The sequence below is a fragment of the Manis pentadactyla genome, chromosome 16 (genome assembly GCF_030020395.1).
Source record: "Manis pentadactyla isolate mManPen7 chromosome 16, mManPen7.hap1, whole genome shotgun sequence".
In the NCBI taxonomy this organism is placed as follows: Eukaryota; Metazoa; Chordata; class Mammalia; order Pholidota; family Manidae; genus Manis; species Manis pentadactyla.
The window spans coordinates 33,878,421-33,900,504 of NC_080034.1; the positions used below are offsets into that span (position 1 = coordinate 33,878,421).

The 22,084-nt window shown below is 38.5% G+C and overlaps 1 protein-coding gene across 1 annotated transcript in view; it reads right to left on the minus strand.

Annotated features, from left to right (window-relative positions):
- DNAH8 (dynein axonemal heavy chain 8) overlaps positions 1-22,084 on the minus strand; it is a 353,325-nt gene that overhangs the window by 50,164 nt on the left and 281,077 nt on the right. The window contains exons 83-85 of the mRNA XM_057494308.1: positions 6,114-6,187; positions 3,954-4,106; positions 3,443-3,598 (exon numbers count right to left, since the gene is read on the minus strand). Of these exons, the coding sequence (XP_057350291.1) occupies positions 3,443-3,598; positions 3,954-4,106; positions 6,114-6,187 (383 nt within the window). The remainder of the gene's footprint in view (positions 1-3,442; positions 3,599-3,953; positions 4,107-6,113; positions 6,188-22,084) is intronic.

The following is a 22,084-nucleotide window of genomic DNA, read 5'->3' on the forward strand; positions in this document are numbered from 1 at the left end:
GGCAACCACTAGTCCCTTCTTGGAGTCTGTGAGTCTGCTGCTGTTTTGTTCCTTCAGTTTTGCTTCATTGCTATACTCCACAAATGAGGGAAATCATTTGGCATTTGTCTTTCTCCGCCTGACTTATTTCACTGAGCATAATGTCCTCCAGCTCCATCCATGTTGTTGCAAATGGTAGGATTTGTTTCTTTTTATGGATGAATAGTATTCCATTGTGTATATGTAACACATCTTCTTTATCCATTCATCTACTGATGGACACTTAGGTTGCTTCCATATCTTGGCTATTGTAAATAGTGCTGCAATAAACATAGGGGTGAATATGTCTTTTTCAATCTGAGAAGTTGTATTATTTGGGTAAATTCCAAGGAGTGGGATTCTGGGGTCAAATGGTATTTCTATTTTTAGTTTTTGAGGAACCTCCATATTGCTTTCCAGAATGGTTGAACTAGCTTACATTCCCACCAGCAGTGTAGGATGGTTCCCCTTTCTCCGCATCCTCACCAGCATTTGTTGTTCTTAGTCTTTTTGATGCTGGCCATCCTTACTGGTGTGAAGTGATACCTCATTGTGGTTTTAATTTGCATTTCCCTGATGATTAGTGATGTGGAGCATCTTTTCACGTGTCTGTTGGCCATATGAATTTCTTCTTTGGAGAACTGTCTCTTCATATTCTCTGTCCATTTTTTAATTGGGTTATTTGCTTTTTGGGTATTGAGGCATGTAAGTTCTTTATATATTTTGGATGTTAATCCCTTGTCAGATATGTCATTTAGAAATATATTCTCCCATACTGTAGGATGCCTTTTTGTTCTGTTGATGATGTCCTTTGCCGTACAAAAACTTTTTAGTTTGATGTAGTCCCATGAGTTCATTTTTGCTTTTGTTTCCCTTGCTCAAGGAGATGCGTTCAGGAAGAAGTTGTTCATGTTTATATTCAGGAGATTTTTGCCTATGTTGTCTTCTAAGAGTTTTGTGATTTCATGACTTACATTCAGGTCTTTGATCCATTCCAAGTTTACTTTTGTGTATGGGGTTAAACAATAATGCAGTTTCATTTTCTTGCATGTAGCTGCCCAGTTTTGCCAACACCAGTTGTTGAAGAGGCTGTCATTTCCCCACTGTATGTCCATGGCTCCTTTATCATATATTAATTGACTATATACAGTTGGGTTTATATCAGAGCTCTCTAGTCCGTTCCATTGGTCTATGGGTCTGTTCTTGTGCCAGTACCAAATTGTCTTGATTACTGTGGCTTTGTAGTAGAACTTGAAGTTGGGAAGCATAATCCCCCCAACTTTATTCTTCCTTCTCAGGATTGCTTTGGCTATTCAGGGTCTTCTGTGTTTCCATATGAATTTTAGGACGATTTGCTCTAGTTCATTGAAGAATGCTGTTGGTATTTTGATAGGATAGGAATTGCACTGAATCTGTAGATTGCTTTAGGCAGGATGGCCATTTTGACAATATTAATTCTTCCTGTCCATGAGCATGGGATGTGTTTCCATTTATTGGTATCTTCTTTAATTTCTCTCATGAGTGTCTTGTAAAAGCTCCCAATTGATGTGGCTCCTGCTGGTCCAGAACTACAAGCCCCTAAAGGATTCTGGATTTTTCTGTCAAGCTGGCTTATAAATACAAGTAAAATACAATATTTAGGCAATATCACAGCACACATTTCTGAAATTGATGAAAAAATAACAGGAAGAAATATGCTTGATGTAACTATCCTCCCTATGTAGTCATAGAACTGGATAATTTTAGAAATGGGAAAAATCTTGAAAGATTGCCTCCTTTTGCCTCTAAGCACACAGATGGGGAAATGGAGGCCCTGAGAGGGACATAATTTGAGGAACCTTACATAGCATATTGATTTCATGGCAAGTCTAAATCCAGGCTCCTTGACTCTCAGTGAAGTACTCTTTCTAGCAAACTACAACTGGATTTTAAGAAATATTCAACCTTTAGTTCACAGCCCTAGCAGTGGAGCTTTTCTTCTGTTTTAATCCAAATACATGTCATTATTAGTGCAAGCACACGTTAGCCCCACCACTGGGGCATGGTCTTGTTGTTCTTCCGTTTAGCACTTGGATAATGGCCATGAAAAACACAGGTTGCCACAGTGACCATATGAAAAATACCTCCTATCATCTCCTCATGATAAAGCATGGTGGAAGAGTTGAATCATCACTACTAGGAACAGAATCATAAAATATACTATTTGTGAATTGAGAATTAAATAACAGAGTTAGAGCAATATTTGTATTAGAGTGTGATAAGGTCTAGCAAATTGAACAATTCCCAGATAAGAATGTATGAAATGAGTTTCAGTGACTTGAAAGCTGTGATTCACAATCCAAAGGCCACAGGGGAACTTAGTAAAAATAACCACCTGCAAAGCATTTAACCTGATTTTAACTCTCAGGGTTGGGGGCCAGATAAACACCAGCTGTCTCTGCTGGGCAGCACGGAACCTGGCACAGTGGCAGGGACAATGCACCTGAGGGTTAATGCAGCCAGTGTTTTCTGGAGTGAGCACCAAATTCCCTCCCACCTTCAGGCAGGGTGGGCAGAGAGGAGGTGGAGCCCTGCGTGCCACTGTACACAACGAAGGCACCACTCCTGGTACAGGCCAGCTGGTTCATGTTGTCCTCACTCCTGCCTCAGGGAAGGAAGAAAGTCAGGAAGGGGTTAAAGGAGGGTCCTCACCTCTATGAAATCAAGGAGTGAATCAAGTACATTAAAATTATACAGCTTTCAAACACAGAATAAAATATAAAATTCAAATAGAGAACAAAGCACTAACAAAATGAAAAATCTATAGACAAGGAGCTGGGTGGCCATAAAATTATTAAGTTACTGTGTAAATATATGGTAAAAGCAAAGAGCAAACAATCTGAAAAGACATAACCACTGCCACTCCTCCTCCTGGTAGGGAGTAGCATCAGAACATCTGAGGCCAGCAGTGTCGGCTTGATGCTTGGAGCCACTGCCTGTGACATGAATTAACCTCAATTACCTCGTTTTCAAAATGGTGATAATCCTACTTTGAAATGAGGCTGTTAGTGTTACATGAGATGGTGTATATAACATTCCTGGCCAGCCCAGGCACTTTGAAAACAAAGCTCCTATTTGAATAATCTGTTTGTTCATCCCACAAATATTTATTGAGTCCTGGCAATGCTCCAGATGGCACTGTGATGAGGGAGATTCAGCAGTACAAAAAGACAAAGTCTCGGCCCTCAAAGGCTCTTGCGTGCTAATGTCCAGGGGTGGGGGCAGGGGTGGGAGGACACATTAAGCATGTCAATAAATACGCACAGTGTTGGGTGGGGGACAATGCTATGAAGGAAAAGAAGCTGGGAGAGGTGAGCAGACAGGGCAGCAGACAGAGCAGCCTCATCAGCAGCCTCTGCAGGTGCAAACTGCTCTGGGAAGTTACCTGCACAGTGGAGTGTAAAAATGCTACTGTGTAAAGCATTGGCTTCCACATGGGTAAATTACTGACATCCAGAAGGTCTTGATTAATTCCGGCAAATGTTCTTTTCAGACCTGCACGTACGCCTTGGGGTGGCTCGTTAGTGAATTTGAGAGAAGTCTGTCATAAAAAGCAAACAGTAGTTTTGTTTCTATAAATTAGTGTAAAGGATAAAATAGATCAGAGAACAATATGCTTACGGTATGTAAAATGCTGGCTGAAATTCAGCACTGTGTAAACTCATGACATTGATCAGAGCCCAAACCTGATAAATCAGTACTGGGTCTTGTAACTCCTGTGTGGAAATATTTGCTATATAATCTTGATTTCTGATAATTATAACATAGGATTTTGAAGTGCAGACTCTACTGGACCAAAAAAGATCTGCTGTGCTTCCATCTTTCAATAATGCCAATTATGCTGTCTTTATTCATGTAACCCTCAAGGAAAACCCATTCATCTCATAGTAACAAACCTGAAGCAGAGTAATTGGAAATCGATCATGAGGCTCGGTTGTTATCCATACTCGGAAAGAATCATCACTGGCTTCAGTGGTAGTCATGGTCTCTAGCAATTCTTCCATGAATTCTAGGCCAAGGTGACAATTTTGCAGTAATACCCAGCCACCCTACATTCAAAAACGATTTCATATTAATTTCTTATAACTTTTTGCTATGATTTTACTAAAACAAAAGGTACAAACAAAATCTTTTTTAAAATCTTTGCTTAGGGCATCTGTTTTGAGCACATACTTTTAAAAAATTAGCATATACCAATACAATAATTCTTCTGCTGCTGGTGAATCTGGTTACTTGGAATCAAGTGGGCTCAAAATGATTGCATTCTGCCACCACTGGTTCAGAGGGGAACAGAAATTAAAGTTTGAAGTCAGACTTGTGTAAGTACAGTGTGTGCACTATCTAATGGTAGGAATGGGTATTTTGGAATTTGTAACACATTGTCCTGCCTAAATTAAATCAGAACTGACTCATCCCCAAATTAAGTCATCCACAGTTACAAAGAGAGATGCACATTACCTCATGAAGAATGGAGACAATACATTGGGTGACATTTACTACCATAATACTAAACCTCATTCTTGTCATCACTCTTTCCATTCCCTCCTGAAACCACAAAACTTATTAAGCACTATGCAAATACATGATAAAACTGCCTTTATCAATATGAGTCATTACCATCACTGCTCTATGAGAGCATAACTTACTAACCAGACAACATTTTGGTACACTTATATAACAAGATCAGACAAACACAGCTACAAAATATATATGTTAAGGCTTGTATATTATGCCTTCTACTGTAAGGGGAAATACAATTCAGGCTGGTTTAAACAGCAAAGGGGACAGTTGGTCAAAACAATGAGGTGTCCAAAAGAAGATGGACTTCACGATTACTTTGTGTCGTAATGCATTCAGTGACTTTCTGTGCCTCTGCTCTGCATTCCACAATGTCAGTTTCACCCTAAATCTGGTTTTCCTCAAATGGCAATGTGGCTACACCTGTTCACAGGTTTGGTTTGGTTTTTTGTTTTTCTTGATAGTGCCATTATTAGCAATACTTATTCCACCTTGAGAAACAAAATATGGAAGTTATAAAAGCTCATATTCTGAAGAAGGCTAATGTGAATGCAGTGTTTCAATTAAAAGGTTTCTCATTGGAGGAAACTCACGAAATTATTTAAGGCCCAAAGTTAAACTGTCAAATCGCTCAACAGAGTGAATTATTTCATCTGAATAAAAATAATTGTATGTAATTGCTTTAATATGCATAAATTAAATGCAATGTATGATTGAATTTAGTTAAGTGATAAAGATTAAGGCTTAGGGAACTTGAGAATTAATGACGAGCTTGAAAATTTGATGACCTGACCAGAGTTTTAGCCCATTAACCCTCTCTAGTCATTAATTCCCAGGGAAAAGCTGCACCAACATTGCTAAGGACATTGTGAGATCAAGAGCTGAGAAATAAACCAAGATCTTATTTTATTTTTATAAATGGTGCAATTTTTTATTATAGCTGAAACTGCTACCTATCAAGCTTTTCTAGAAAACTAATGTCCTGTGCATTCATTAGCTGTGATGGAAAACATTGCTCAACATTCCATTCAGCTTGCACTTTTCAATGAAAACTATTATCAGTATTTAAACATAACATCCTCAAATAGTCCTTATTTTCATACAACTATCCACCAGTGATAAAGGAAAGTCTGATTTTAACTGGACATTGAAATATAACTGTCTCAATCTGTCACTTCTTAAGCACCATCTATTCATATCAATCATAGAATTCCAAGACTGCTAGAGCTGCATCCTTAGGAACTAGAAAGCATGTGTGCCAAAATGTCGAAAAAATATTCTGTGAAAATAAAACGGAGCATACACTATTGAAAATGCAACAAGCGTGTTGTGGCAATGTCAGGGTCAAATGAGCTTGAGGTTTAAAATCCACAGTTGATCAAAAGCTGACTACATATATGTAAACAGAACTGGAAAATAATGATTGAGCATCACAGGCAGGGTGCCTCACCACCCGGTGGTGGTGTGAGGTGCACCTGATGGCCGGAGGAATAACAGCAAGAACGGTGCATTTAGAAGTCATCGTCCTCATGACATACCTGCTGCATTGACATCTGAATCAGCTTTCGGGCGTGTACTTCCTGTCCTTGCCCCATTGAGATAGTTCTGCATTCTGTAACATAGAAGAAGGATCACTATGACAACATATAAATTTTAAAACAGAATTGGGACAAAAAAATTAATTTCTGAATGCTCATAGCCCCCCTCCCTCCCTCCCTGGCTTCTAAGAAGGAGCCTTGGTTACTCAAACAGGTCTGGCCTTAGGTTGTGTGGCTGAGAGAAATGAGTGGGGCAGAACCTGGAGGCCCGCCCGGGAAGGCCATGGGCAAGGAGACACCAAAGGCACAGGGCTGGGCTTGGAGGGAGTCTGGGGGCCTTTGGAGGTAATGAGGACAAAGACTGATGGTGGGAGGGGCAGCCACAGTGTTACCATAAGTACTGAGAGGGAAAGGAGGTTATTGAGTTTTGCTGTGTTTTGATTAGAATCTTTCTTTGGTGTTTTGGCAGATGCTTCAGTAAAGATCTAGGTGGCAACTTATTCTGTCAGGATGTCAAGCCTGCAGTGTTTTCTTTTTCTTTTTTTATTATGTTTTTTAAAATTTTGTTGTCATTAATCTACAATTACACTAAGAACATTATGTTTACTAGGCTCTTCCCTACCCCAACCTACAGTGTTTCCTGTTTGTCTGTTTTGATTTTGTTTGCCTGTTTGTTGTTTTCTGAGGTGGAACTCAGGGCCACTGGCCCTATAACTGCTCCTCAGATTAAATTACCAGCTTGGAACTGAGCATGGAGAGAAAGTGGAGGCCACCCTGAGATCAGATGTGTGACTGTGATTCAGGGGTTCAGAAGACAGCATTTAAGCTCATTAGTGAATTTGATGTCCCAGGCAGAGAATCACATTTGTGCCATGACGTATGAATTCACTAAAGTGAAGCAGTCTATGAACCATGTTTGTTAAACAAACTGGAAATGAACTTTAAAGCAAACCTTTGTGGACCCAGGTGTTCTTGAGTTTCAGAGGCATGACCTTGGCTCAGGGAAAGGAGGTCAGTGCAAAACACTGTGAATCAGTGTATGCTTTTGCCCTGCTCTACTGGTGAGCCTGAATCCTCAAAAAAATGGGCTGCTGTGGTTGAGCAAAAAATGAGGCTAGCTTGGGACCTTCTGGGAGAAGCTATAAGGTACTGGAGAAATCCATGGGGTGGGGAGGGAAGTGTGTCAGGAACCAGAGAAGGACACAGCATTTAACTGGCACCAGGTGGTTAGTGGCCAGAGATTCTGAGGGATTGCAGGGTGCAGAGTTAGGGATTATTTGTGGACTCAAGGTCACAGGCAGAAACCTTGCAAGGGCCCCTGAGGAGGATCAGGAATTGCAATAGGCCAGAATTACTGAACTAAGCTGGATTTTCCCACCAAAGCCCCCAGGAATTTCTCAAGCCCAAGTGGAACCAGGCACTGCTCCCACGGACATCCAAGAAGAAACCATGCAGCCTATCAAAGATGGGGGAGGTGGGGCTTGAATGCAAGGAGCCTGTGGATCACACAAAGAGGTACTGAGCCCTTCTTGTTTGGTAGAACAAATGTTCAGGTGGAACTCTTGGTGGGGATAAAAAGCATTAACACATGAGTGTGAGCCATAATCTATTTCCTCTCTCCTTCCCACTCTTCCAAAACACACCTTCGAAAAGGAAGAACTGGTTTTTGTTCAGGTGGCCTGTGTTTCTATATTGATCTGAGTAAGAGGTCCTGAGGAGACTTAGAGGCATCCATTCAAAACATACCCAGAGTCTGACCACTTCTGGACATTTCCACTTTTGCTCGTTTGGTGCAGGCAGCCTTCACCTCTTGCCTGCAGATCTGTAATAACCTCCTAACTGGTGACCTCACTCCCGCCATTCTTCCCACAGCAGACAGGATTGCGTCAAACCCTAAATCAGATTATGTCCATCCTCTGCTCAGAACCTTCTGATGCCTTCCCATTTCATTCAGAGAAAAATCTGAAATCCAATCCAAAGTTCTTACCTACAGCCTCTAAGGCCAGTCAGCCCCCAACTTCTGCCACAGCGCACACACACACACACACACACACACACACCCCTTTTCTTATCTCACCACTCCCTGTCATGCTCTGCTCTCCAGCTGCACTTGGCCTCTTCAGCCTCAGTGCTGTTCCCTGTGCCTGCAGTGTGTGTCCTTGACAGCTGCTCGGACTCCCTTCCTTCCCCTCTTAGGTCTTCCTCCCCCTCAACAAGGCCTTCCCTGACCTCCCATCTAAAGCAGCATAGCTACCCATCACTCTGCTCCTTATACTGCTTCTTTTGTAGCATATTATATTCTTTCCCCCTCAGCATATAATATATTCACATTTTTAAAAATTCTTTTGTTTTACCCCCATGCTAGAATGTCAGCTCCATGAAAGGAGGGACTGAGATCCAGTACCTAGACAGTACAGGGCCCTCAGTGGAGGCTCAGTTAACTGTTAAAATATTAAAATTGAGATATAATTCACATATCATGAATTCAGATTTTCAAAGTGTACAATTCAATGTTTTTCAGTCTATTCATAAACTTGTGGAACCATCACTAATATCTCTTCTCACAACATTTTTATCAACACAAAAAGAAACCCACACCCATTAACTATCACTCCCCACTGCCCACTTCCACTACATCAACCACTAATCTACTCTGACCCTATTCTAGATATTTCATATAAATGGAATCATACAGTATGTGACCTTATGTGACTTTGTTTCAAGGTTCATCCATGTTGTAGCTTGCATCATTTCATCCCTTTTTGGAGCTGAATAGTAGTCTATTGTATGGATGTACCACTTTTGTTTACCCATTCATCAATTGATGGACATTTGAATTTCTTCAGCTTTTGGCTATTATAAATAATGCTGCTGTGAACATTCATGTAGAAGTCCTCGCATGGACATGTTTTAAAATCTCTTGGTTATATACTTAGGGGTAGAATTGCTGGGTCATGTTTAATTTTATACTTAACTTTTTGAGGAACTGCTAGACTGTTTTAGAAAGGAGCTGCACCATTTTACATTCCCCTCAGGAATATTCAAAGGTTCTAATTTTTCCACATGCTTGCCAACACTTGCTAATATTGTCCATATATTTTATTATAGTCATCTTACTGGGAGTGAAGTAGTTATTTCATTGTAGTTTTAATTTGCATTTTCCTAATGACTAATGATGTTGGGTATCTTTTCATGTGCTTATATGGGTGCATTTGTATATCTTCTTTGGAGAGATGTCTATTCAAATCTTTCCTCTCTTTTAAATTGGGTAATTTTTTATCAACATTTATTGTTAAGTTGTAAGAGTTCTTTATATATGCTGGATACCAGATCCTAATCAGATATATGATTTGCAAGGATTTCCTCTTATTTATAGGTTGCCTTTTCACTTTTTTTTGTATCATTAATGTACGATTACATGAGCAACATTATGGTTACTAGACTCCCCCAATTATGAAGTCCCCACCACATACCCCATTACAGTCACTGTCCATCAGTGTGGTAAGATGCTATAGAATCATTACTTGTCTTCTCTGTGTTGCACTGCCCTCCCTGTGCCCCCACCCTAAACCATGTGTGCTAATAGTAATGCCCCTTTTTCCCCCTTCTCCCTCCCTTCACACCCATCCTTCCCAGTCCCTTTCCCTTTGGTAACTGTTAGTCCCTTCTTGGGTTCTGTGAGTCTGCTGCTGTTTGGTTCCTTCAGTTTTTGCTTTGTTCTTATACTCCACAGATGAGTGAAATCATTTGATACATGTCATTCTCTGCCTGGCTTATTTCACTGAGCACAATACCCTCCAGCTCCATCTATATTGTTGCAAATGGTAGGATTTGTTTTCTTCTTATGGCTGAATGATATTCCATTGTGTGTATGTACCATTTCTTCTTTATCCATTCATCTACTGATGGACACTTAGGTTGCTTCCATTTCTTGGCTATCCTAAGTAGTGCTGCGATAAATATAGGGGTGCATATGTCTTTTTCTAACTGGGCTGCTGCATTCTTAGGGTAAATTCCTAGAAGTGGAATTCCCGGGTCAAATGGTATTTCTATTTTGAGTTTTTTGAGGAACCTCCATACTGCTTTCCACAATGGTTAAACTAATTTACATTCCCACCAGCAGTGTAGGAGGGTTCCCCTTTCTCCACAACCTCACCAACATTTGTTGTTGTTTGTCTTTTGGACGGTGGTGATCCTTACTGGTGTGAGGTGATAACTCATTGTGGTTTTAATTTGCATTTCTCTGATGACTAGCGATGTGGAGCATCTTTTCAAGTGTCTGTTGGCCATCTGAATTTCTTCTTTGGAGAAGTGTCTGTTCAGCTCCTCTGCCCATTTTTTAATTGGATTATTTGCTTTTTGTTTGTTGAGGTGCGTGAGCTCTTTATATATTTTGGATGTCAACCCTTCATCGGATCTGTCATTTATGTATATATTCTCCCATACTGTAGGATGCCTTTTTGTTCTATTGGTGGTGTCCTTTGCTGTACAGAAGTTTTTCAGCTTGATATAGTCCCACTTGTTCATTTTTGCTTTTGTTTCCCTTGCCCGGGGAGGTATGTTCATGAAGAAGTTGCTCATGTTTATATCCAAGAGATTTTTGCCTATGTTTTTTTCTAAGAGTTTTATGGTTTCATGACTTACATTCAGGTCTTTGATCCATTTTGAATTTACTTTTGTGTATGGGGTTAGACAGTGATCCAGTTTCATTTTCTTACATGTAGCTGTCCAGTTTTGCCAACACCAGCTGTTGAAGAGACTGTCATTTCCCCCTTGTAAGTCCATGGCTCCTTTACAGTATATTAATTGACCATATATGTTTGGGTTAATATCTGTACTCTATATTCTGTTCCACTGGTCTATGGGTCTGTTCTTGTGCCAGTACTAAATTGTCTTAATTACTGTGGCTTTGTAGTAGAGCTTGAATTTGTGAGGCGAGATTCCTCCTACTTTATTATTCCTTCTCAGGATTGCTTTGGCTATTCAAGGTCTTTCGTTGTTCCATATGAATTTTAGAACTATTTGTTCCAGTTCGTTGAAGAATGCTGTTGGTGTTTTGATAGGGATTGCACTGAATCTGTAGATTGCTTTAAGCAGGATGGCCATTTTGACAATATTAATTCTTCCCAGCCAAGAGCATGGGATGAGTTTCCATTTGTTAGTGTCCTCTTCAATCTCTCTTTAGAGTGTATTGTAGTTTTCAGAGTATAGGTCTTTTACTTCCTTGGTTTGGTTTATTCCTAGGTATTCTATTGTTTTTGATGCAATTGTGAATGGAACTGTTTTCCTGATTTCTCTTTCTGCTAGTTCATTGTTAGTGCAAAGGAATGCAACATATTTCTGTGTATTAATTTTGTATGCTGCACCTTTGCTGAATTCAGATATTAGTTCTAGTAGTTTTGGAGTGGAGTCTTTAGGGTTTTTTATGTACAATATCATGTCATCTGCAAATAGTGACCATTGACTTCTTCTTTACCAATCTGGATGCCTTGTATTTCTTTGTTTTGTCTGATTGCTGTGGCTAGGACCTCCAGTACTATGTTGAATAACGGTGGGGAGAGTGGGCATCCCTGTCTTGCTCCCAATCTTAGAGGAAAAGCTTTCAGCTTCTCACTGTTAAGTATGATGTTGGCTGTGGGTTTGTCATATATGGCCTTTATTATGTTGAGGTACTTGCCCTCTATACCCATTTTGTCGAGAGTTTTTATCATGAATGGATGTTGAATTTTGTCAAATGCTTTTTCAGCATCTATGGGAGAAGATCATGTGGTTTTTGTCCTTCTTTTTGTCGATGTGGTGGATAATGTTGATGGATTTTCGAATGTTGAACCATCCTTGCATCCCTGAGATGAATCCCACTTGATCATGGTATATGATCCTCTTGATGTATTTTTGAATTCAGTTTGCTAATATTTTGTTGAGTATTTTTGCATCTATGTTCATCAGGGATATTGGTCTGTAATTTTCTTTTTTGGTGGGGTCTTTGCCTGGTTTTGGTATTAGGGTGATGTTGGCTTCATAGAATGAGTTTGGGAGTATTCCCTCCTCTTCTATTCTTTGGAAAACTTTAAGGAGAATGAGTATTATGTCTTCTCTATATGTCTGATAAAATTCAACTTGAATCCATCTGGTCCAGGGTTTTGTTCTTAGGTAGTTTTAGATTACTGCTTCAATTTCATTGCTGGTAATTGGTCTGTTTAGATTTTCTGTTTCTTCTTTGTTCAGTCTTGGAAGGTTGTATTTTTCTAGGAAGTTGTCCATTTCTTCTACGGCTTCCAGCTTGTTAGCATATAGATTCTTATAGTATTCTCTAATAATTCTTTGTATTTCTGTGGGGGTCCATCATGATTTTTCCTTTCCCATTTCTGATTCTGTCAAAGTGTGTAGATTCTCTTTTTCTCTTAATAATTCTGCTAGTGGCATATCTATTTTGTTTATTTTGTCAAAGAACCAGTTCTTTGGTTTCATTGATTTTTTTCTATTGTTTTATTCTTCTCAGTTTTATTTATTTCTTCTCTGATCTTTATTATGTCCCTCCTTCTGCTGACTTTGGGCCTCATTTGTTCTTCTTTTTCCAATTTCGATAATTGTGACTTTAGACTATTCATTTGGAATTGTTCATCCTTCTTTACATAGGCCTGGATTGCTATATTCTTTCCTCTTAGAACTGCCTTCAGTGCATCCCACAGAAGTTGGGGCTTTGTGCTGTTGTTGTCATTGTCTCCATATATTGCCTGATTTTTATTTTAATTTGGTCATTGACCCATTGATTATTTAGGAGCATGTTGTTAAGCCTCCATGTGTTTGTGAGCCTTTTTGTTTTTTTTGTACAATTTACTTCTAGTTTTATACCTTTGTGGTCTGAGAATTTGGTTGGTAGATTTTCAACCTTTTTAAATTTACTGAGGCTCTTTTTGTGGCCTAGTATGTGATCTATTCTGGAAAATGTTCCATGTGCACTTGAGAACATTGCGTATCCTGCTGCTTCTAGGTGTAGAGTTCTGTAGATGTCTGTTAAGTCCATCTGTTCTAGCGTGTTGTTCAGTGCCTCTGTGTCCCTACTTATTTTATGCCTGGTAGATCTGTCCTTTAGAGTGAGTGGTGTGTTGAAGTCTCCTAGAACACATGCATTGCATTGTATTTCCTCCTTTAATTCTGTTAGAATTTGTTTCACACATGTCAATGCTCCTGTAGTGGGTGCATGTATATTTATAATGGTTATATCCTCTTGTTGGAATGACCCCTTTATCATTATATAATGTCTTTCTTTACCTCTTGCTACTTTCTTTGTTTTGAAGTCTATTTTGTGTGATACAAGTACTGCAATACCTGCTTTTTTCTCCCTATTGTTTGCATGAAATATCTTTTTCCATCCCTTGACTTTTAGTCTGTGTATGTCTTTGGGTTTGAGGTGAGTCTCTTGTAAGCAGCATATAGATGGGTCTTGCTTTTTAATCCATTCTATTACTCTGTGTCTTTCGATTGGTACATTCAGTCCATTTATATTTAGGATGATTATCGAAAGATATGTACTTATTGCCATTGCAGTCTTTAGATTCATGGTTACCAAAGGTTCAAGGGTAGCTTCTTTACTATCTGTCTGTCTAACTTAACTCACTTATTAAGCTATTATAAACACAGTCTGATGATTCTTTATTTCTCTCCCTTCTTATTCTTCCTCCTCTATTCTTTATAAGTTAGGTGTTTTATTCTGTGCTCTTTTGTGTTTCCTTAAACTGCTTTTGTGAGTAGTTGATTTTATTTTTTGCCTTTAGTTAGTATTTGGTTGTTCTGCTTTGTTTGTTGTGATTTTATTTTCTCTGGTGACATCTATTTTGCCTTAGGAGTGCTTCCATCCAGAGAAGTCCCTCTAAAATATCCTGTAGTGGTGGTTTGTGAGAGGCAAATTCCCTCAGCTTTTTCTTGTCTGGGAATTGTTTAATCCCTCCTTCAAATTTAAATGATAATCATTCTGGACACAGTATTCTTGGTTCAAGGCCCTTGTTTCATTGCATTAAATATATCATGTCATTTTCTTCTGGCCTGTAAGGTTTTTGTTGAGAAGTCTGATGATAGCCTGATGGGTTTTCCTTTATAGGTGACCTTTTTTCTCCCTCTGGCTGCCTTTAATACTCTGTCCTTGTCTTTGATCTTTGACATTTTAATTATTATATGTCTTGGTATTGTTCTCTTTGAGTCCCTTGTGTTGGGAGATCTGTGGGCTTCCATGGTCAAAGAGACTGTTTCCTTCCCCAGTTTGGCAACGTTTTCAGCAATTATTTCTTCAAAGACACTTTCTATCCCTTTTTCTCTCTTTTTCTTCTTCTGGTACCCCTATAATGCTAATATTGTTTCATTTGGATTGGTCACACAGTTCTCTTAATATTCTTCCATTCCTAGAGATCCTTCTGTCTCTCTCTGCCTCAGCTTCTCTGTATTCCTGTTCTCTGATTTCTATTCCATTAACAGTCTCTTGCACCTCATCCAGTCTGTTCTTAAGTCCTTCTATTGATTGTTTCATTTCTGTAATCTCCCTCCGGATTTCATCCCTTAGCTCTTGCATATTTCTCTGCAGGTCCATCAGCATGGTTATGACTTTTATTTTGAATTCTTTTTCACAAGATTGGTTATATCTATCTCATCAGGCCCTCTCTATGGCATTATTTGAGTGATTTTTGACTGGACCAGGTTCTTCTGCCTTTTCATGGTGATAGAAGTGATCGCCAGCAAGTGGCACATGTGTCAGCTGGGAGAACAAAGTCCCTTCCTGCTGCTGGTCACCTTGCCCTTCTCCGCAGCCTGTGCCGGTTACACACACACCAGGAGCAGCCTCCGGGATAATCCCCTGAGCTGCTGCGGGCGGGGCGGCCCTCGGGATAGCCTAGGACACTGCCAGGGTTTGCAGAAGAGTGGCCTGTGTTCTCCTGCAAGAATGGCACCCCTTCGTGCCTTCCAGACTTTGCCCCGGCTTCCTCTGCCTTTGCCGGGCAGCTGTGTGCTGGTGGCAGTCTCTGGGTCTGGCCGGGTTAGCTGCGTGCTGGGAGAAAACTGTGTGGTTGCTGTGGGTGGGACTGCTCCCTGGCTTGTCTGCAGCCGTGGCGGGTCAGGCAGTTTGCTTGCAGTGTCAGCCGGGGGGAATGAACAGCAGCCTGTTTATTGCCGTGAGGGTCTTCGGAGCTGCATTGCCACCCAGGGGGTTAGGGTACCTGAAGTTCCTTAAGATTCCCAGCCTGCTGGGTTGAGTGTGCTGGGATGATTTTGTCCACCTGTTAAGCCCTTGTCCCTTTAAGACTTTTAAAGCGCCAGCTTTTCTTTTGTCCCAGGGGAGCTGGCTGTGGGAACCTGCTCACTGTCTCCATCTCAGATTTTACTTTTCCATTTCTCTAATACCCAGTACACCACGCAATGTGTGTCTGTGCTCCCGTGCAGATCACTAGGGCTGGTTATTTAGCAGTCCTGTGCTTCCACTCCCACCCCACTCTGATTCTTTTCCTCCCACCAGTGAGCTGGGGTGGAGGGAGTGCTCGGGTCCCACCGGGTCATGGCTTTGTATCTTACCCTTTTCATGGGATGCTGAGTTCTTGCAGATGTAGATGTAGCCTGGCTATTGTACTGTACCTTCTGGTCTATCTTTTAGGAATAGTTTTATTTGCTGCATTTTCAAAATATATATGGTTTTGGGAGGAGATTTCTGCTGCCCTACTCATGCCACCATCTTGAGTGCCTCCCTCACCTTTTCACTTTTTGATGGTGCCCTTTGAAGCATAAAAGTTTTTAACTTTGATAAACTCTTATTTGTCTTTTTGTTGCTTATGTCTTTGGTATTATATCTGGAAAATTACCGCTTAATCCAAGCTCAGAAAGATTTACTCCATTCTTTTTTCTTAAGAGTTTTATAGTTTCAGCTCTTACACTTATGTCTCTGATCAATTCTGAGTTGATTTTTATATGTGGCATGGTATAAAAGTCAAACTTCATTCTTTTGAAAGTTGATATAAGTTTTTCCAGCACCATTTATTGTACTGGGTTTTGAAATCAGGAAGTATTGGTCCTACAGCTTTATTCTGTCCTTCCAAGATTTGGCTATTCTAGCTCCCATGTATTTCAATATGAATTTTAGACTCAGTATATCAAGTTCTTTTAAAAAGGCAGCTGAGATTTTGAGAAGGATTGCATTCAATCTATGGATCAATTTGGAGAGTATTTCCATCTTACCAGTATTAAGTCTTGTAATCCATGAACATAGGAGGACTGTTTATTTTGGTCTTCTCTAAGTTTTTTCAATTAGTTTTGTAGTTTTTAATATACAAGTCTTGCACTTTTTCAAATTTATTCCTAAGTATTTTTAATTATATTGTAAATGGCATTGCACTTATAATTTCATTTTTGGATTTCTTTTGTTACTGTGTAGAAAAACAATGGATTTTAAAATTTTGATCTTGTATCCTGCAACCTTGTTGAACTTTATTAGTTCTAATAGTTTGTTGGTAGACTTCTTAGGATTTTCTTTGTATAAAATCATGTCATCTGCAAACAAAGATGGTTTTACTTCTTTTCCAGGATGGATGCCTTTTATAACATCTAGTCTGACTCCTCCATTTAGAACCTCCAATACAGTGCTGAATAGAAGTAGTGGGGACAGACATCTTTGTCTTGCTCCTAATCTTTGGTGGAAAAGCATTCAGTATTTCATCATTCAATAAAATATTCGCCGTGGGGTTTCAGTGGGTGCTTTTTATCAGATGAAGAAGTTTCCTTTCATTCCTAGTTTGTTTAGTGTTTTCATTATGAAAGAGTTTGGATATTTTCAATGCTTTTTACACCACTATTCAGACAAACAGGTGGTTTTTGTCCTTTATATTCTATTAACATGGTGTATTATGTTGATTAATTTTCATTGTTTAACCAACCTTGCATTCTTGGATAAATCCACTTGGTCATAGCGCATAATCCTTTTTATACAGTGCTGAATTTAGTTTGATAGCAGTTTGTTAAAAGTTTTTGCTTCTGTATTCATAAGAGATACTGGTTTTCTTTTCTTGTGATCTCTTGACCTGGATTTGGTATGCATGGTAATACTGATCTCATAGAATGAGTTGGGAGATGTTCCCTCTTTTATTTTTTGGTAAGGTTTGTGAAGAATTGGTGTTATTCTTTAAGTATTTGGTAGAATTCACCAATGCATCTACCTAGTGTTTCCCTTGTGGAAATTTTTGATTACTACATCAATCTCTTTACTTCTTACAGGTTTATTCATATTTTCTATGCCTTCTTGAGTCAGTTCCAGTAGTTGCCTCTTTCTAACAATTTGTCCAATTCATCCAGGTTACCAAATTTGTTGACATACTTGTTAACAGTGTTCCGTATGATCATTTTTTATTTTTTTCAGGTCAATAGTGACATTTGTTCTTTTTTCCTGATTTTAGTAATTTTTGTCTTCTCTCCCTTATTCTTGGTCAGTCAAGCTATAGATTTGTCAGTTTTGCTGACACTTCCTTTCTCCCCCCTCCCTCCATCCCTGCCTTCCTTCTATCCTTCCTCCTTTTTTCCCAGTTTCCCTCACTCCTTTTCTCCCCCTTTTTCTTTCTTTCTTTCCTTAACTGTAAAGCAATACCATACATTGTCCATTACGAAGGCTTCCCCTATTTTATTTAAAGTTCTGTTACTCTCATAACCCTCTGGATTCACTCTTTTTGTTTGTCTAACAAGTTCTGGGAGTGAATTTCCCTTTATCACCCTTTATTTCCCTTGTTATTAAATGTTCATTTACCTTATTATGACTGGGTAAGTTACTGATCACCAAATTATATTTCCTATTCTTTATAAGAGGATAATTCATATTAATTCCCTTGCATATTCATGGTCTTGTTGAGTGGGGAGGGGTTCATGGGATGGGGCTTCATTTATTTCCAACATTCTTTTTTTTTTTTTTTACTAGGGTTGTTAAATAGGTGTTTATCTTTTCCAAGAAGATATTTTTAGTTTGTTGATTCTCTGTTGTTTTTCTATTCTTTATTTCATTTTTTCCACTAAAATATTTATTATTTCCTCTCTTTTGCTTGATTTGCATCTCTTTTCCTAGTTTCTTAAGGTGGAATGTTTTGTAATCTTTCTTCATTTTTAACACAGGTGAATAAATACTTGATAAATTTTCCGAATGGTCTAGAAAAACTAGACTGACATTGGAAAGTAAAGAGTCTTCACACTTGAGGGAAAGGGTCCCAAAGGACAGGGGCCAGAGAGATAAGAGGCAGTACAAGGCTAAGTTTCCAGAGAGGGTGGGGAAAGCTGCCAGGACTTTGTGGGGACTGTGCAGAGACTGTGGCAGGAAGTGTTGCTGCAGGAAATGAAGAGTAGTTATACTTTGGTGGCTTGGTTTAGTTTTGTTTCATTTTTGGTTGGTTGGTTGCACTTGAGAGACTTTGGCAAGATTTCCACTACCTTTCCAAATTTCAATTTCTTTCCAAAATTAGGCTTGTGTCAAAACTGAAAGTTTCTGTGATATGACTGCCCTTGCACTGTTCACCATGTAAGAACTTATTCACTATGTAAGTACTTGCTCACCATGTAAGAACTTGTTTGTTATGCTTCAGAAGATTGGAGACTGTTGAGATATAGGCTTGGGGTTGATTAATGACTGTGCATTGAGTCCCTTATACAGAATTTTATTGTTGTTAACAACCACTTGATCAATAAATATGAGAGATGCCCTCTCAAAAAAAATAAAATAAATAAAATAAAATAAAACTATCAAAAAAAATTAGGCTTGTGTCTCTTTCACTTTTTCTTTCTTTCCTTTTTTTTATGTTTTATTTCTAATTAAGTAATACACGTTCATACTGAAAACTTACAAAGATAATAAAAATCACTAATATCCCTCCCTAGAGATTTTCATTCTAACCTTTTTTAAAATTTTGTTATCATTAATCTACAGTTACATGAAGAACATTATGTTTACTAGGCTCTCCCCTTCACCAAGTCCCCCACATACCTCATTATAGTCACTGTCCATCAGTGTAATAAGATGCTGCAGAATCACTACTTGTCTTCTCTGTGTTGTACAGGCCTCCCCATGTCCCCCTCTCCCATTATACAGGCTAATCGTAAGGTCCCCTTTCTTTTTCCCCGTCCTTATCCCTCCCTTCCCTCCCATCCTCCCCAGTGCCTTTCCCTTTGGTAACTGTTAGTCCATTCTTGGGTTCTGTGAGTCTGCTGCTGTTTTGTTCCTTCAGTTCTTTCTTTGTTGTTATACTCCACAGATGAGTGAAATCATTTGGCACTTGTCTTTCTCTGCCTGGCTTATTTCACTGAGCATAATATCCTCTAGCTCCAACCATGTTGTTGCAAATGGTAGGATTTGTTTTCTCCTTATGGCTGAATAATATTCCATTGTGTATATGTACCACATCTTCTTTATCCATTCATCTACTGATGGACACTTAGGTTGCTTCCATGTCTTGGCTACTGTAAATAGTGCTGTGATAAACATAGGGGTGCATCTGTCTTTTTCAAACTGGGCTGCTGCATTCTTAGGGTAAATTCCTAGAAGTGGAATTCCTGGGTCAAATGGTATTTCTATTTTGAGCTTTTTGAGGAACCTCCAAACTGCTTTCCACAATGGTTGAACTAGTTTACATTCCCACCAGCAGTGTAGGAGGGTTCCCCTTTCTCCACAACCTTGCCAACATTTGTTGCTGTTTGTCTTTTGGATGGTGGCAATCCTTACTGGTGTGAGGTGATATCTCATTGTGGTTTTAATTTGTATTTCTCTGATGACTAGCAATGTGGAGCATCTTTTCATGTGTCTGTTGGCCATTCTAACCTTTTTAATATGAACAATCCACAATCACGCTCATCTTGAAATTCAAAATGGTCTGAAAATTGAAAATTTTGCTGCAAAATCATTTTAGTGGCAACAGTTGACCTGAATGGATATGAAGCTTTATTTATCCCGACCTGTATGAATATTAATACCCTTATCTGCAGTCTAATATAATATTACCTTCCTAAAAGCTGGGCAGTTCTGATTTCTGAAACATATCTGTGTATGTTGTGAGCATTTCACTATCTTTAATTATTGGAAAATGGTTTTTAATGGTGGCACAAGCATCACACACGTCCTTGTTCACCCAACTTCTACCCCTCCATGCATTTTAGACATTTTCAATTTCTTCATATTATCAATATCACTAGGCTAAATATCCTTGTATATAAATATTGCTGTGTATCTCTTAATATATTCTTAGGAGAAATTCATACATATAGAATGGTTGGGACAAAGCACACAAATGTTTTAGAGGCTCATAATATATATAAACATACATATAAAAAAGGACTGCCAGTGTCTCCAGATGAAATGGAATGCTGTAACTCCTGGCCCACACTTCTGTCTTTCCTTGTGTTTTACTTATGGTGCTCTAACATACAGAAGTTTTAAAATTTCATTCAGTCAAACCATCTTGTCCTCTATTTTGGATTTTGGCATTATGATGAAGAAAATCTTTGCCATGTAATATGATTATTATTCTTTTATAGCTTAACTTAAACCATTTAAAACTTTAATCAACCTAGAATTTACTTTGGAGTTTAATGTGAGGTAGAACACTTACTTTCTTCTAAGATTAGCCTGCTATCCCAACACTGCTTATTGACTAACCTAATTTTCCTCCACTGATCTGAAATGTGAATCTTATCATGGACTAAGCTATTATATATACTTGAATCTAATTTGGGGCCTTTCATTTTGCTCCATTGATTTGTTTATCTACTCTACTGTGAGCCAGTTACACACTGATTAAATTATTGCCATGTGATAACCTTTTAAAAATCTGGTGGTGCTCATTCCCCATTATTCTTTCCCTTTTCAAGCTTTCTTGGCTCTTCTTGTCCATTTATTGTTCTAGATGATATAAGGTCCCTCTCATATCCAATTAGAAAAAAAAAATACTCTTGGAATTTCAGTTAGACTTGCATTCAATTTACAGATTAATTCAGAGACTACTGACATCTTTGCAATATTGAGTCTTTATACTAGGAATGTGGTTTAACTCTCCTTTTACTCTACCCCATTTTTATGTCTCTAAGAAAGTTTTATAGTTTTCTTCTAATAGGTATTTTAAAAATGATTTCTCGGTCTTATTTTTATTGCTATAGTGAATGGGATTTTCACATTTTACTTTACAAGAATGCTCCATTGATTTTATTTTTAATATATTTATTTTGTGACCAGTCACCTTACCAAACTACCCTGTTAAATCTAATAGTTTTTTGCTTGATTCATTTGTGTTTTTTTGTTAGGCAATTACACTGAGAGTAATGATGATTTTTGTCCCTCCTTCCAGTAGTTATATCCCTTATTTATGATTCTTTCAATACATTAGCTATATATTCTCCAACAATACTAAATAATACTGGTAATATCAGACATCTTTATCTTATTCCTGACTTTAATGTTTCTGGTTGTCCATCAATAAGTATGATGTTGATGTTTCAAGATCATACTCATTGTCATATTAATAAAATATTCTTTTACTTCAACTTTTTAAAAGTCAAATACAAATGTTGCATTTTTATAAAATGCCTTTTTAGTATTTATCAAAGTAGTAAAAATTTGATAGCTTAAGGAAAAGTCACTTTCTGTTGGATGAGATTCCTTAATACTGTATCTTTCTTATAATTGTCCTGCCATTCCTACTTTGTCAAAGCATATTATTATTTTTTGTACACTATACTGAATTCTTGCTTGCATTTTAGTTAAGATTCATACATTTACATTGGCAAGTAGTATCAATCTGTGGTTTTCTTTCTTTCATGCAGTTACTATCTTGGTCTGCTTTTGATATCAGGGTAATACCATTCCCTCAAGATAAAGAGGAAAATGTATTCTCTTCTGTGTTCTGGAATAGAATATAGGATGTGAAAGGATTTTAAAGGACTTACCAAAAAATTTATCCCAACCCAGAGACTTTGCT